Raw genomic sequence first — 16,185 nt, forward strand, 5'->3', positions numbered from 1 at the left:
ACACAGCCGTGTGCAGAACAGCCCCTGCCTTCAGGAAGCTCAGTGCCTAGCGGAGGAGACAAATAGTTAAAGTGGCAATCTTACAACTGTTTCTGAAACTACACCAGCAGACGTTCTGAGAGTAAACTTTTGGGACTGTGAGATGTAGAACAGGGGAGGCGATTTAAGCTTAGCCTTGGGATAGCGTTTTTCACTTCTCCAGGTACTAGGGCGAGGAGGGAGTGGTCCAGTACTTACAGGATGAGTGCTCCAAAAAAAGCCAGGCTTGGGTGGTGGTGGCGGTGAGGGCTGGAAACGTCCTGGCAAATGCCCGCGGGGGCCCGGTGGCGGCGGCCCCAGGGCCTCGCGGGGGTTAGAAGTGGGGCAGGGGTCCCCGGGTGGCGCAGTGGCTTCGGCCAGCCTGCTTCGCTCCCGGCCCCACCGTGTGGGGGCGCTGCCTCCTCCCTGGCGGCTGGGGGCGCTGCGGCCGAGCGGCGGGGGGCGCTGCCTCCTCCGGGACGGCGGGGGGCGCTGCGGGCCGGGCGGTGGGGGCGGCCCGGGCCGGCGCGGCGAGCGGCGCGGCGGATGGAGAGTCTGGCCGCGGCCGGCGGCGCCGCCTCCTCGTCGGGCCGGGCACGGCGGGCCGGGGCCTTTGTGTGAGGCGGCGGCGGCGATGGTGCTCGGGCCCCGCGGAGCCGGGTAAGCGCGGCCAGGCCGAGGGCTGCCCTGGCCGAGGCCCGACCCTCGTCCCGGCCTTTCTCTCGCTCTCGCTGGGCTCCCTCCCGCCCGCTGCCCTCGGCCGGATCCATCCTCCCCCGCCGCGCGCCGACCCCCGCCGGCTCCGCCGCCGATCCTTTCGACCCCCGGCCGGCCCCGCGCCCCGCCGCCACCCCCTCGCCCCCGCCCGAGGTCGTCTTGAGGAATTCCCGGCTCTTTGGGGGAAGGGACCGAGGTGCTCGATGCCCCCTAGATGGAGTGCCCCAGCCGGATCCAACGCCCTTCCTCCCGAATTCGACCCTCCAGAAGGGAGACCGTGGCGCCGCGCGGTTGTTGGGGTCCCTTCTCAGAAGTTCCGAATCCGTTCCCTCCCACTGCCGCTCGGGCTTCCCGGTGCCCCGACCTGCTGACCGTTGGTGTGTGGCCATCAGGGCCCCGGAGATCCTTCGCTGGTACCCAACAAAGCTCAGAGGCTTCCTGGGCCCCAGAAAAAGTTGGGAGTTAGTCCAGTGTCGTGAGGTGGAGCAAGGGGGCTGTGTTGTACAGGGCGAGTCGTGAGGCTGAAGGAGAGGGCAACGAGTTTGGCTTTTTTCTGGTCTGCAGGACTTAGAAAGGGGGGGAAATGGTACTGAGCAAGGCTTCAGGAGTTACCTGTGTAATTGGGTAGCTTCTTATCCCAAACCCTATCGCAAGGCATCAGGTAAATCTCTCAGTTCTGGTCAACATAAGCATAGCTCCTGAAAAGGGTGGGGAAAAAAAGACCTGAAGAGTGTTTAGGTAATTCTAAATACCGTAGTTGTGTTCTTTACTTCTCTGGCTTCACCCACAAGCTACAGAGACTGTGATAGAACACTATCTGAATGGCCCTGGGCTAAGACGTAGGTAGCTTAGATAGGGAAAGATGGGAACTCAAGAATAAACAAGTGATTTATTTTAGGGCCTGAAAGAACACAGCAGTAAGAGGAAAGGAAAGGGTAAAGCATCTTTTCCCTAGTAGCTAATGGAGCTTGATAATTGTGTTCACCTATGTGTATGGCATTTGGCCTAGTAAGGGAAGAGAATATACTCAGTGAGATAGGAAAGCTTGTATTCAGGAAGAAATTAGGAAATTAATATGAGAAAAGTTTAAACCAGTTGCTTGGGTAATGAAATATAAGAAGGTATCAAGAGAATACTTTGGCTTTAAAGCACTAGCTTCTGTCCAGTCAGGCCTCCAGCTTCTCTTAGAGAAGAATTTATCAGATTTTTTTCAATATTTTTAGATTTTTTTGTGATCACTCTCTTGGGGGATGTGCAGGGAGAAAGGTTACTGCCCCATCACTTCTGCTGTCATCGTCCCCTCCAGCAGAATGGAGCAAGTGTATGTCCATTCACGCTTGCTCTCTACCTGGGGCTATTGTCCCGCAGAGCTCTTCACCTACAAGGATGTGTTTGGCCATCCACCTTATCCTTTTGCTGTCCGCAGATTAACTGTGCTGATAAGGAGGCAACTTCACAGGAGCTGCTAAGATGGGCATGAGGATCAAACTGCAAAGCACCAACCACCCCAACAACCTGCTGAAAGAACTCAACAAGTGCCGGCTCTCAGAGACCATGTGCGATGTCACCATCGTGGTGGGGAGCCGTTCCTTCCCGGCCCACAAAGCCGTGCTGGCCTGCGCAGCTGGCTACTTCCAGAACCTCTTCCTCAACACTGGGCTTGATGCTGCCAGGACCTATGTGGTGGACTTCATCACCCCTGCCAACTTCGAGAAGATTTTAAGCTTTGTCTACACGTCGGAACTCTTCACGGACCTGATCAACGTCGGGGTCATCTACGAGGTAGCAGAGCGTCTGGGTATGGAGGATCTCCTCCGGGCCTGTCACTCCACCTTTCCTGACCTGGAGAGCACTGCCGTGGCCAAGCCCCTGACCAGCACCAGCGAGAACCACTCTGGTACCCCGAGTTGTAGCTCAGCAGAACCCCCCCATCCCCTTGGAGAACTCCGGGGGGGTGGGGAGCACTTTGGTCCTGATAGAAACTATGCGTTACCTAGTGATGCTGGAGGAAACTATAAAGAGGAGGAGAGAAATGTTACCAGTGACACTAACCAGAGCCTGCAGCCGCTGCCGCCAAAGACAGAAGACCACGATGCCCCTGCTCCGTTCACCTCCGTCCCCAGCGTGGTGACCCAGCCAGGCCTGGGCACTGTCAGCACGGGCATCCAAACCAGCACCAGCTCCTGCCAGCCATACAAAGTCCAGAGCAATGGAGACTTCAGTAAGAACAGCTTCTTCACTCCTGACAGTGCAGTAGACATTACCACTGGGACCAACTCCTGTCTGGGCAACAGCGACCATTCCAAAGACCCCAGTTTTGGACAGATGGATGAGCTCCAACTGGAGGACCTGGGGGATGACGACTTGCAGTTTGAAGACCCCACCGAGGAGATTGGCACAGCTGAGGAGGTGATTGAATTGAGTGACGACAGTGAGGATGAGCTAACTTTTGGAGAGAGTGAAAACCGAGAGAATAAGGCCATGCCCTGCCAGGTATGCAAGAAGGTTCTAGAGCCCAACATTCAACTGATCCGACAACATGCTCGGGACCACGTGGACCTGCTGACTGGCAACTGCAAGGTCTGTGAGACCCATTTCCAGGACCGGAACTCCCGGGTCACCCATGTTCTCTCCCACATTGGTATTTTCCTCTTCTCCTGCGACATGTGTGAAACTAAGTTCTTTACCCAGTGGCAACTGACCCTCCACCGACGGGATGGAATATTTGAGAACAACATCATCGTCCACCCCAACGACCCCTTGCCTGGGAAGCTGGGTCTCTTTGCAGGGGCGGTCTCTGCGGAGCTGAAATGTGCTGCCTGTGGGAAGGCTTTGGCCAAAGATTTCCACGTGGTCCGGGGCCATATCCTTGACCATCTGAACCTGAAGGGCCAGGCCTGCAGCGTCTGTGACCAGCGCCACCTCAACCTCTGCAGCCTCATGTGGCACACACTTTCCCACCTTGGCATCTCTGTCTTCTCTTGCTCTGTGTGTGCAAACAGCTTTGTGGACTGGCATCTCCTGGAGAAGCACATGGCTGTGCACCAAAGCCTGGAAGATGCCCTCTTCCGTTGCCACTTGTGCAGCCAGAGCTTCAAGTCAGAGGCTGCCTATCGCTACCATGTCAGCCAGCACAAGTGCAACAGTGGCCTTGACACACGGCCTGGTTTTGGACTCCAGAACCCAGCTCTCCAGAAGCGGAAGCTGCCGGCAGAGGAGTTCCTGAGTGAGGAACTGGTGCTGCAGGGCCAACCTGGGAACAGCAAGTATAGCTGCAAGGTATGCGGCAAAAGGTTTGCCCACACGAGTGAGTTCAACTACCACCGGCGGATCCACACGGGCGAGAAGCCGTACCAGTGTAAGGTGTGCCACAAGTTCTTCCGAGGCCGCTCGACCATCAAGTGCCACCTGAAGACGCACTCGGGGGCTCTCATGTATCGCTGCACAGTCTGTGGCCACTACAGCTCTACCCTTAACCTCATGAGCAAGCACGTCGGTGTGCACAAAGGCAGCCTCCCACCTGACTTCACCATCGAGCAAACCTTCATGTACATTATTCATTCCAAAGAAGCGGAAAAGAACCCGGACAGCTGACTGGGTCCCAGCAGAGCCAGGGGGAGCTACAGGCGGCAGCCAGGACATTGGTTTTCTAATGGCTGTTGGTCCTGCCCCAGCTGAAGTTACAGTTTTGCCTTGCTAGGAATTCTGTTCTGTCCTGTGTTTAAAGAAGACAAAATACATAGCACATGAACACTAACTGTTTCTGAGAAGCAGCGGCCCTGTCATGTTTACCTCCTTACCTGTTCTTGTCCGTGGAGGGCTGTGTCTTTGATTCTTTGGAGGCTGGTTTTGGGATCTCATCAGGCAGTTGGTGTCAGCTAGATTCCCTTCCCCAGCCTCTTGAGTTTTAGTTTACTGATAGGTTTTATGCTGCTAAGAATCCAACCAACAGCCTCACTGAACAGAGGAGGTGGAGAGAGGTTTTCACTGTGGGTATTACTGCCGGACCTCCAACCGGGACAGCCAGCTAGGAGAGATTTGGGGAATGTGGTCATTCAGAAAAGAAAAGGCAGCGCACCCTTGGGTGCTGGTCCCATCCCTTAGAAGGGCTGTCAGGGATGAGGGGCCTGCTTGTTCCAGGGCTCTAATCTGCTGATTGGACAGTAAAATCTCTTGGCAGCTAGATCCAAACCGGGGACAGAGCTTTGTGTTTAGGTCTGAAAGCCTTGGGATGAATCCTTGCCAGCTGCAAGAGGTGTCCTGCAGTGCTGCCGAAAGCAGCAGCCTGGGATGCACAGGCAGGGAGATTTCTCTTTTCCCCCCAATTCCAAAGAAATGGGATCTTACAGAGTGGTAGCCCAGGATGTCAGGACTTCCCTGTGGGCAAAAGAGACAGGGAGCCACTTTGATGTAGTCATCAATCATCTGGCCTCCCTCGACCCTGAGTTGCCTGGTGGAAGGGTGGGGATGTCTCTGAAGCAGCAGCCTTGCCTTAATTTGCATCCAGTCTCCCACCTAGAAGTGTTTTTGGCCTATAGTGTAGATGCGAAGACCCCATGAGGTGGAGGGGTGGACTGTGAGCCCTTCAGGATTAAAGGGACCCGAGTAGCTGGATGTACATTCTGTCTGTCCCAGTCAGGTAACCTATTGTTTACTTTGTGCTAACTGGGCCAGAGTTTTGGCAGCTCACCTTTGACCTGCTGGATTTATCCTGATCTGTCATTGCATGGCCACCAGAGGGTGCTATTGACCAACAGCTGGTTCAAGCCCTCTCCAGGTGACTGGGTAATGGATCTGCCCAGTCGTGGTTGCTGGTTGACTCTGTTCTTATTTGCCTTTTGAGGGGATCTTGCCCAAAGAAGGCTTGAGGGAGAGAGCCCTCGGAACTCGCATCTCACAAGGTGGCACCTCCAAAACCCATACTACCTCACCTGCTCAGGCGAGCTCGGGGGGTCCCTGGCCCTGCCCCTGCCCTTCGTGGGACTCAGCAGCACTCCGGGCTGTTTTACAAGCAAGTAGTTTTAATTAACTCACAAAGCCTTTTTGGACATTAATATTTATTTATTTTTGTTTTTGTGTACATATTACCCAGCATCTCTGTTGGCTAAGAGACTTCAGGAAAATGAGCTTCTCCCCAGCAAGTAGCCATATTCCAGGGGACAGTCCTGGCCAGATATTTGGGGAACAGGGGCTTGAACTAGGGGAGAACAGGTCAAGCCTTTAAACAAGCAAATGCTTTTCTCTCCAGATAAGTCTCTTGCAGAATAAACCCAGGGAGCCCTTTAGGGAATGGATGTAAATTCTAGAAAGTTGAGGCTTGTTAAATCCTTGGACCTTTTATCCCCTTCCCATCCTGTGGTTGAGTAGGTTGGGGACTGGGTTGGGATAAGATCACATGAAGGCCCTGTTTGCATATTTTCTTATTCTTCCTGAAGTTGGGAAGTTATAGTAACACATAAGTAAACCAAAGCCCTGGCCCTTTTGGACTTGCCCCTAGATCTCCCCCCAGCCCTAACTGATAAAGCCTTGGAGTTTTGTGTGCATAGCTGTCCAGTGAGGTGACCATTACTTGAAGGGACTTGTCAAGTGGCCGGCTTTCACTATCAGAATCCAATGAGTTAAATGTTCCCTTGGGACATTCTTGCTAGAAAGCAGTGCTGAGACTTTTCATCCCTGACTGACTGCTTCCTTTCTTCCCATTAGTCGTTTCAGAAGGAAAGTGTGTAAAAGACCACAGTCAACTATCTTTTCAGCTTTTCAAGCCTGAGTCATTTCTCCCAGATTGTGGGTGAGGACTGAGTTTTGAATGGCCAGATTTGATAGTGGGGCTACTCCCTAGAAGCCAGCTGGGTAGCTGAGAATGGATCAGTATGCTGGAGAAACCCTTTTCCTTAACAGAGGGTTATCACTGATGCTGGGTAGTCTGTATACTTAACCTGAAACTGTGAAGTTTTCCCTTTTTGCCAGTAAACCAAAAAGCAAATCCTTGAAACTTTACCCCTAACACTAAAAGACTGTACCCGCTGACCCTCCTGAGGCCAAGTGGTTGACCAGGGTGGCTTGGTTGGCTGCAGTCAGACATGTAGCAGGGTCAGTAGCTCATGAGGCTCATTGACCAAACACTGTCCCCCGCGTGTCCCCCATATTCACACCTCAACCCTTCCTGTTTGGAGTCATGTTTGCTTCCTCTGCCACCAGCCACTCTTCTGTACTCTTTTACTTGAAAAACTATATTGTGGCAAAGGGCACTCTAGGATACCTGGTGGAAGGTATTAATTTTATTCTGAATTTAAAATATTTTCAATTGTCTGTTCATTGGGTCGTGTTGCCCTCTGCCCTGGAGCCCAGTTTAGCACTGTCTTCTGCTGTATCGTTCCAAGGTTCGTTCTGTTTGATCCTTGAATGTCTCTTCTTTTTCATCCCCCACCTTTTTTTCTTGTTCAGTACTCAGGACTGGCTACATAATTTATAGAGCCCTTTGTTTAAAAACGGTTAAGAATTTTGTGGCAACTAGAGCATTAAAGCAAACACAAGGCCATTCTCATCTTGTTTCCTAAGGGAAAGGGTGGTACTCGAATGTTCTTGTGTTAGTCGCTCAGTCGTTCTGGCTCTGCGACCCCATGGACTGTAGCCTGCCAGGCTCCTCTGTCCATGAAATTCTCCAGGCAAGGATACTCAGTGGGGTAGCCATTCCCATCTCAAGGGGATCTTCCCGACCCAGGGATCCAACCCAGGTCTCCTGCACTGCAGGCAGATTCTTTACCATCTGAGCCACCAGGGAAGCCCCTGTTATTCTAATGGCACACTGTAAACAGCTGCTTTTGGCCAGAGGAAGGGATCAGTATCGTGGCACTCCTCTGCCCATCCATGACTTACTGATGCTACAGGACCTGCCGGGAAGTTCTGCTGTACCCTGGTGTTTGGTCCTAAAGTTTCAGACTCCATGGAGTCTCTAGTTCATGGCTAGTTGGGAAGAAAGGAGGTGGGGATGGGAGTCAAGAAATAGGTAAAAATTCTTTTTGACATTCTTCTAGTCTATATGAGTACCCTTTTGTCTCTAGGAAACCTCTGAGTTGAATGACCTTCTCCCCAGTCAGGTTTTGCTGCTGGTGAATATTCTTCTGACCACCTGCTGTGCCCTATCACCCTCCGACCCCCAGACTATTCAACTTTGGAAGTGAATTTACACTTCTTCATATACGGACATGATTTTGTTGGCATGGAAGTGGACTGTGCAGAAATGTGCCCATCTGGGAATCCTCGTGTGTCCTTTCCCCCAAATCCTGCACTGAATGAATCAGGAAGCAGGCCACACAGCGTTTGTTTCAACGTGCTTACTCATGGTAAACTTCATATCAGAATGAAAATGAAACTTTTACTTTGGATGTTTTCTTTAACACCCTTCCCCTGTCCAGTCCACCTCCCCTCCCACCTCTACTAGCTACGTCTCTTATGAAACTGAGAAGAGTTGTTGACATTTAACTCCTTCCGTTAAATTAATAAGTACTGACCTCCTAATATTTAAGTGTTTACTATCTATTGCTGTAAAGTTTTGTATATTTTGTAAACTTCTTTTCTCAAATAGTAGATGTCTAAAATCGTTGTACATCTGATTCTTTTATATTCCATTGTTCAGCACAAAGTGTGGTTTTTATTTAGAATAAAAAAAAAGGAAATTTGAAATGGTAGTTCTTTTCCTATTTACTGTGGTCTGCTCATCCCTCACAGTTCAGAGTATCTGGGCCATCACCCTCTCACTAGCAATGTTCGGCTCAGCGGATGCCAGAGTTCTTTCAGGTAGCACATTTCCTTTCCTGTAGCTGGAATTTCCCGGGGTTGACTTGATCTGTTTTTAGTGGAAAATTAACTCAATGACCCAACCTTTTCAGAGGGACCATCTCTAAGGGGAATCTTTTATTGGCCCAGAGAGAGCAGTGGGACTCTACTAATGTCTGGTTGGACCAGAGGGTTGGTCACAAATTGTCTTGCTGGTGCCATTCAACATGACTTGGTATGTTGGAATGGAGAGAGGCGGATTCAGAGATGGGGCAGAGGTTTGGCCTAGTTTCGTGAGGTTGGTAACCAACGTTCCCCTACAGAGAGGAGACAGACCTGGAGTTAGGACGTGACATGGTCCCCTTGGTCTCAGGGCACACGGATTTGACCTGGCGCCCATCAGTGCTCAGCAAACACAGAGCTGGGGGCCTTGCTGCCATCAGCCCCTTGCTTGCTTCTCAGGCCCTGAGGAAGTACCTGTGCTATCAGAGTGATCACTGGTTCCCGAAGTGGAGTCTGTGAGAAAAGAAGATGTTGGGAAAGTGGCCTCAGGTAACCGAGAATGTAACAGATGTAGATCTGGGTTTCCTTGAGGGAACTTCTGGAGCCTGATTTGGGGGCGGCAGTGATAAGGGCATTGGATCTGGGCTGGGTTTTTACGTGGGCACAGGGGAGGAAAGTCTTTATAACACATTCTCCGCATTGTTAGGTTCCTGGACTCCCCTAGTTGAAAAAGGTTTCAGCTCTGTGCTACTGAGCAGCGGTTTGTAGCATGAAGACCCTTTATATAAAAAGACCCTTTTTCAGGTTTGGGTCCAGTGAGCAGAGGGAGTTAAATGGACTTCCCTTGGTGCTCCTGACAAATGGGTTCATACAGTTCTGAAGCACATGTTTAATGCATCTGGTGAATCTGTTTAATGCATCTCAGATTTCCAAGAGCAGAGGGGGAGGCCCTCCAGGTCAGTGAGTAGCTATTCCAAATTAAACATTCCAGACATAACTGAGCACTTGAGCAGGACAGAAGGTCTCAGTGATTGTGTCCACAAGCCCCTCAATTCTCCACCAGCAGGATGCAGAGGCGGAGGGCTCAGGACTGGTGGGCTGGGGCCTGCTCTGAGGCTTTACTTCAGTCAGAGCACTTCGTGGACAAGGTCCTAGTTTCCCAAACTGGTATATAGAGCCCTTTCCAGAAGACCTCCATGTTCGCAAGAGGACTTCCGTTCCTGTCTGTAGGCCAACTGTGAATAGAAGTTGCTGGACAGGAAAATTATGAGGAGACTTGGCCAGGAAAAAAGAAGTCTGAGGGTCAAAACTGACTTAGGAGACACCAGGCCTCTGCCCTGTGACAGAATGGAGTATTTCCACTTCCCACCCTCTGCAGGGGCAAGACAGGGGCAGAGCACCCATGAGTGCAGCTGCTGCCCATCCTGAAGTCTGCTCCCGGCATGGTTGTCCCTTGCTATTTTCCTGGGATCCAGAGAGAAAGGGAGGGACTGGGGGCAGAAGTCTGGAAACGTGCTAGACCCAGAGCTGGGGGCAGAGGGGCTATGAGCAGCATGGACTTAGGGACAGCTCCTCTGCTTGTGAGGGGAGGGGGATCAGGATGGACAAGGAGGAGAGTGTCAGCAAGCCCTTTCCTGAATGGTGGGGGAGGAGAGTCCTCCGAGCGGCCCTGCTGCAGGGTGCCTGTCTCAGACCTCGGCCTCACCCGCCCCTGCTGTCCCCACCCGCTCCATTTATCATCGCATTGAGGATGCACTGCTGGGAAACAGCCTGCTGAGGCCTCCTGGCTCCTTGGCCTCTGGCCTCTTGTCCCTGCAGCCTGCATGATGTGCTGGGAGGTCAACAAGCGCAAACACAAAAGGAAAGTTGTGTGCGGTTCCTGTGGAGCTCACTCTTTCCGGCTGGGGTGGTTTTTGCTGAGCATCTCTTTGGCCTCAGCTCCATTCCCAATCCCAGCTTGCAGTGCAGACTTGTTCAGAGATTCAGAGTCATGTCTCTATCTATTCTTTATTTCACCTTTTCCCCTACATCTCTCCCTTCGGCACAGGGATGGTTTCAAATAGTACAACGCCCAGGATCTGCTCTCTTCCCCCGCCTGCCTCCCTCCCCATCCCCACCTCAATATTTGAAGACATACTCAATATTGGCCATGAGCGCTCTGACCTGCTCCCATGCTCCCCCCCCACCCCGCCCCCCCACCCAGATCTCTCACCTACTTCCAGCTTTCTGCTTCACTGGTGGAGGACACTGGACCCTTCCTCAGCTGGCTACAAGAGACTGGGGAGCGGAGGTGGGTGGGGTGTTTGCTGCCTGGAAGTTCAGGCTTGGGTGGTGGTGGGGGCCGGCTGCAGGGGGCTGGATGCCCTCCTTGGTGATGATGATGGAATGTTGGGTGGAGGAGGAGGAGGAGGAGGAGGCATGTCTGCCCTCCCTGGCCTGGACCTTGGGAAGGTAATGGACCACGGCGTTGAGGAGCCGGCCCCGGAAGCTCGGGCTGAGGAAGTTATAAAGGATGGGGTTGACAACACAGTGGAGCATGGAGAAGCAGTCAATGATGTCGTAGAAGAAGTAGAGCAGGTGGGCCAGGTAGCAGTGGAGGGAGATGTGGGTGCCGTGGAGTGTGAGCAGCAGCAGGGTCAGGTGGTAGGGCAGCCAGCAGATGACAAAGACGGCTATGTAGGCGCACACCAGCAGGCAGTGGCGCCGGCCCTCAGGCTGTCCTGTCTGCCGGAGCCGGCGGGCCGTCAGCACGTTGAAGATGGCGATGAGGGGCAAGGGCAGCAGGAAGCCCAGGATGGTGGTGGACAGGGCCACCACCATGGCCCACGTGCTGTATGTTTCAAAAGGTGCCATGAAGAGGCACATGGGCTCAAAGCTGTCCACCAGCCGGATGTGGACCACCTCGGGCAGCGGGATGAGGGCCGAGAGGACCCAGACCCCGGCACACACGGCCCGGCGCCCTCGGTGCTGGTGGCGCTGCCAGGAGGGAGAGGCATTGGTGAGGGTGACGTAGCGGTCCACGCTGAGGCACACCAGGAAGAAGATGCTGCTGTACATGTTGGCATAGTAGAAATAGTGGGTGAAGCGGCAGGAGAAGCTGCCCCAGAGCCAGGTGTAGTCCAGCGTGGCCTCCAGCATCCACACGGGCAGAGACAGGATGATGCCCAGGTCAGCGATGGCCATATTGAGCACGTAGAGACGCAGCAGCCCCGCGCGGGCCGAGCCCCGCCAGTTGACGCAGATCACCAGGAGGTTCTCCACCAGCCCGACCACGAAGATGGCCAGGTAGAGCACAAAGAGGGCTACGCGCTTGGTGTTCTCATTGAGCTCCATGTGGCACTCGGGCAGGGTGTGGTTGAAGAAGTGGAGCAGCTCCGTCCAGTTGTAGATCTCTCCCACGTCCCTGGTGGGCACCACGCTGGGCCCTGAGGTGGCCGACATGAGGACTGGCAAGTGCCTAATGGGGAGAGGGAGGGCTGGAGGAGCAAGGGAGCCTCGAAGGCAGCCTCATGTCCCCAAGGTCACAGGCCACGGGGGCCAGGAGGTTTTGGGGAAAGATCCTGAGTCTGAAGAGGAAGAAAGGGAAGTGTAACATTCAAACCATAAATAATTAGCACACAACTCATTGCTGGCTTTGACCCACGAACAGAAGTATTTTGTTATGGGGTCTCCGTGGTGGGAGAAGCCAGAGCCCAACCGCTTTCTTCCCGGCGACCAGTCCCCCTGGGTGGGTTCCATCTCCACTTCTCTCCTGGAGCTTCACTGCTTGGCCCTTTTGTGCAGGCCTTCCTTAGGGGCTCCTGCTTTGTCTCGCTATTTGGGCCTTGCGTGTGGGACACACACACACACACACACACACACACACACACACACACACATACCCACACACACACCCCTCCGCTTCATCCTTGGGGACATCTGTGGATCATGCAGGAAAACCAATCACCTCCAGACCCCACGCCCTGCTTCTCTGAGAGAGGGCGACCCTCACCTGAGCTTCCCTGTCGAGAGCACCTCCGGTTGGGGAGGGCCGGTGGGTCTGGACCGTTGGGGAGCGGCAGGGAGGCTGAAGGGACTGTGGCTGCGGAGCTGGCTCTGCTGCAGGCTTCAGGGCCGCCCTTCTCATCCGGGAAGCAGTATCACTGGCTGAGGCTCTGTGGGAGAGGGTCGGGGTTTTTCCTGCCTTCTCCCAATCCAGTTAGAGGGGAAGTCACAGCAAAAGTTCCAGTGTGGCAGTGACAGGGAGGAGTCAGGCTGCAAACATTAAAATCCAGACTCCTGTGGCTGGGTGAACTTACCTCTTTAAGCCTCAGTGCTCTCCTCTGCAAAATGGGACAACAATCGTATCTCCTAATAAGGGTGCTTGTGAGAATTAAATGAGCCATCAAAGTGACATGCTAAAGCTTTATATATGTATATATTTTCCACTGGTAAACAGGATTGGAATCCCACTCTCCCCTGTCTGTCTTGACTCCTACTGAAATAGAACTGGATGGGGGTAGGAAAATAAGTCTGAAAATTATTCAGATATAATCACTCTGGCCCTTCTGCTGAATGGCCACCCTGCAATCCTCCAGCCTTCATTCTGTGATCTGAGGTGAGACTCTGGAGAGAGAGATAAGACTGAATGGGGAGGGGACTGTGCTGAGCTTCAGGGAGACTCCTGGATGGTGAACAGCATTCTCCAGCCTCCAAGCTCCACACTGCTCCAGCCAAGGCTTCTTTCTCCCTCCAAGCTGAGGGGAAGGCTCGGAGCCCCAGATGTGTGTTCTTGGTGAGCATCTTGTGTCAGCTGAGCTTTTTCATCTCAGTCATTTGATCCCCCAGGAACCCCTGTGGGGAGGGAGGGTGGGCTTCCTTATCCAGAGATGTTGCCTGTCTCACACAAGCCACACAGCGGCATCGAAGTAAGAGCAGAGCCACCTGGAGCTGGGCCCATGCTTTGTGGAGCCAGGGGTGTGTTGGCTGGAGGGGATTGGACATATACAAATTAATCGAGGTGAAATCCCTATGACAATATCAATATTTTAAAGTGTACACTTCAGTGGCATTTAGTATTCACGTTGTTGTGCAACCACTACCTCTATGTAATTCCAAAGTATTTCCGTCACCCCAGCAGAAAGTTTTGTCACTTCCGTTAAGCCTGCACTCTCAAGTCCGCTCTCCCTTCAGTCCTGGCAGCCGCTGTTCTGCTTTCTGTCTCTCTGGCTTTACGTATTGTGCCCAGCTGCTCAGTCGTGTCCAGCTCTTGGTGATCCCATGGTCTGTAGCCCACCAGGCTCCTCTGTCCATGGAATTTTCCAGGCAAGTGTACTGGAGTGGGTTGCCATTTCCTCCCGCAGGGGATCTTCCCGACCCAGGGATCGAACCCATACCTCTTGCATCTCCTGCATTGTCAGGCGGATTCTTTACCACTAGCACCACCTGGCAAGCCATTTATGTATTAAAGATAATTAATATCAGTTGAATCATACAGTGTGTGATCTTAGTGTCTTTTCTTTTTCACTTAGCATTATATTAAAAGATTAAAAAAAATTGAAGTATGGATGATTTCCAGTGTTATGTTAGTTTCTGGTATATAGCAAAGTGATTCAGTTATATACATATATATATATATATATATATATATATATATATATTTTTTTTTTTTGACCATGCCACACAGAGAACCTTAGTTTTCCGACCAGGGATCCAGCCCATTCCCCCTGCAGTGGAAGCATGGAGTCATAACTGGACCACCAGTGGTTATAGCTTTTATTATAGGATATTGAATATAGTTCCTATGCTATACAGTAAGACCTTATTGCTTATCTATTTTACACATGGTAGTTTGTATCTGCTAATCCCAAACTCCTAATTTATTCCCCCCACCACCTTTCCCCTTTGGTAACCATAAATTTGTTTTCTCTGTCTGTGAGTGTTTCTGTTTTGTAAATAAGTTTACTTGTATCATATTTTAGATTCCAATCTAAGTGATGTCATGTGGTATTTGTCTTTCTCTGACTTCACTTAGTATGATGACCTCTAGATTTATCCATGTTGCTGCGAATGGCATTATTTCCTTTTTTTATGGTTGACTAGTTATTCCACATTTTATTTATCCATTTATCTGTTGATGGACATTTAGGTTGCTTCCATGTCTTGGCTATTGTAAATAGTGCCACTATGAACATTGGAGTGAATGCATCTTTTTTGAAAGAATTTTCTCTGGATATGCCCAGAAGGGAATCATATGGCAATTCTAATTTTAGTGTTTTAGGGAACCTTCATACTGTTTTCCGTAGTGGCTGCACTAATTTACTTTCCCACCAACAGTGTAGAAGGGTTCCTTTTTTCCACATCCTCTCCACAATTCATTATTTGTAGACTTGTAAAAAACAGCCATTCTGACTGGTGTGAGGTGATACCTCATTGTAGATTTGATTTGCCTCTCTCTGATGATTAGCAATGTTGAGCATCTTTTCCTGTTCCTATCAACCATTTATATGCCTTCTTTAGAGAAATGTCTAAGTCTTATGCTCATTTTTTGATTTTTTTTGTTATTGAGTTATACAAGCTGTTTGCATATTTTGGAAATTAAGCCCTGTTAATTGCATCATTGGCAAAAATAATCTCTCCCATTCAGTAGGTTGTCTTTTCATTTTGTTTATGGCTTCCTTTTCTGTGCAAAACTTGTAAGTTTGATTAGGTTCCATTTGTTTATTTTTATTTCTATTCTATTTCTATTCTATTTTTATTTCTATGTTTATTGGAGACTGACCTAGGAAAACATTGCTATAATTTATGTCAGAAACTGTTTTGCCTATGTTCTCTTCCAAGAGTTTTATGATGTCATGTCTTATATTTGTCTTTAAGCCATTTTGAGTTTTGTATGTGTGTATGTGTGTGTATGGTGTGAGGGAGTGTTCTAACTTCATTGATTTACATCACTTAGCGTAACATTTTTGAGATTCATCTGTGTTGTCCCTTGTGTCTATACTTCATTTCTGTTTATGGCTAAGTAATATTCCACTGTGTGGATATAGTGCATTTTGTTTATCCATTCAAAGAGTGGTTTTTTTTTTTTTTTAAAGTCTGCTAACTGACCTTTTTAATTGTGGTAAAAAAAACATAACATCAAGTTTACCATTGTGGCTATTTTAAAGTATATAGTTCAGTAGAATTAAGTACATTCACATGCACTTTTTAAAATTCTTTTAAACTTTTAATTGGAAGATAATTGCATTACAGTGTTGTGTTGGTTTCTGCTGTACAATAATGTGACCACAATGTGACAATGCAACCATCACCACCATAAATACACATACGTCTCCTCCCTCTTGAACATGCCTCCCACCCCGCAACCTCATCCCACCCCTCTAGGTTGGCACAGAGCACCAGATTGAGCTCCCTGTGTTATACAGCAGCTTCTGCTGGCTACCTATTTTACGTACGGTGATGTATATGTTTCAATGCTACTGTCTCAATCCATCTTACCCTCTCCTACCCCCACCCCCGGCTGTGCCCAGAAGTCCATTCTCTGTGTCTGCATTTCTATTCCTGCCCTGCAAATAGGTTCATCAGTACCATTTTTCTAGATTTCATATATTTACATTAATATACAATATTTATTTTTCTCTTTCTGACTTATTTCACTCTGTATAACAGGCTATAGGTTCATTCACCTCACTA

General features: G+C 50.6%; 2 protein-coding genes across 4 annotated transcripts; one reads left to right on the forward strand and one right to left on the reverse strand.

The window, feature by feature from the left end:
* Positions 1-633: 633 nt before the first annotated feature.
* ZBTB39 (zinc finger and BTB domain containing 39) lies at positions 634-8,418 on the forward strand. Of its 3 annotated transcripts, none has more exons than XM_042247050.2 (2): positions 634-1,148; positions 2,162-8,418. In XM_042247050.2, the coding sequence occupies exon 2, from the start codon at positions 2,206-2,208 to the stop codon at positions 4,327-4,329; it is 2,124 nt and encodes a 707-aa protein (XP_042102984.1). In that variant the 5' UTR covers positions 634-1,148; positions 2,162-2,205; the 3' UTR covers positions 4,330-8,418. The 3 variants fall into 3 exon arrangements, with proteins under 3 accessions (XP_042102984.1, XP_012030094.2, XP_014950276.2); XM_012174704.5 differs by having other exon boundaries at positions 634-1,112; XM_015094790.4 differs by having other exon boundaries at positions 634-678.
* Positions 8,419-10,502: 2,084 nt separating this feature from the next.
* Positions 10,503-12,662, reverse strand: GPR182 (G protein-coupled receptor 182). Its single transcript, XM_027965814.3, has 2 exons — positions 12,506-12,662; positions 10,503-11,971 (listed from the first exon to the last, which is right to left on the reverse strand). The coding sequence occupies exon 2, from the start codon at positions 11,953-11,955 to the stop codon at positions 10,774-10,776; it is 1,182 nt and encodes a 393-aa protein (XP_027821615.1). The 5' UTR covers positions 11,956-11,971; positions 12,506-12,662; the 3' UTR covers positions 10,503-10,773.
* Between the last annotated feature and the right edge of the window lie 3,523 nt (positions 12,663-16,185).

This window comes from Ovis aries, chromosome 3 (assembly GCF_016772045.2).
Source record: "Ovis aries strain OAR_USU_Benz2616 breed Rambouillet chromosome 3, ARS-UI_Ramb_v3.0, whole genome shotgun sequence".
In the NCBI taxonomy this organism is placed as follows: Eukaryota; Metazoa; Chordata; class Mammalia; order Artiodactyla; family Bovidae; genus Ovis; species Ovis aries.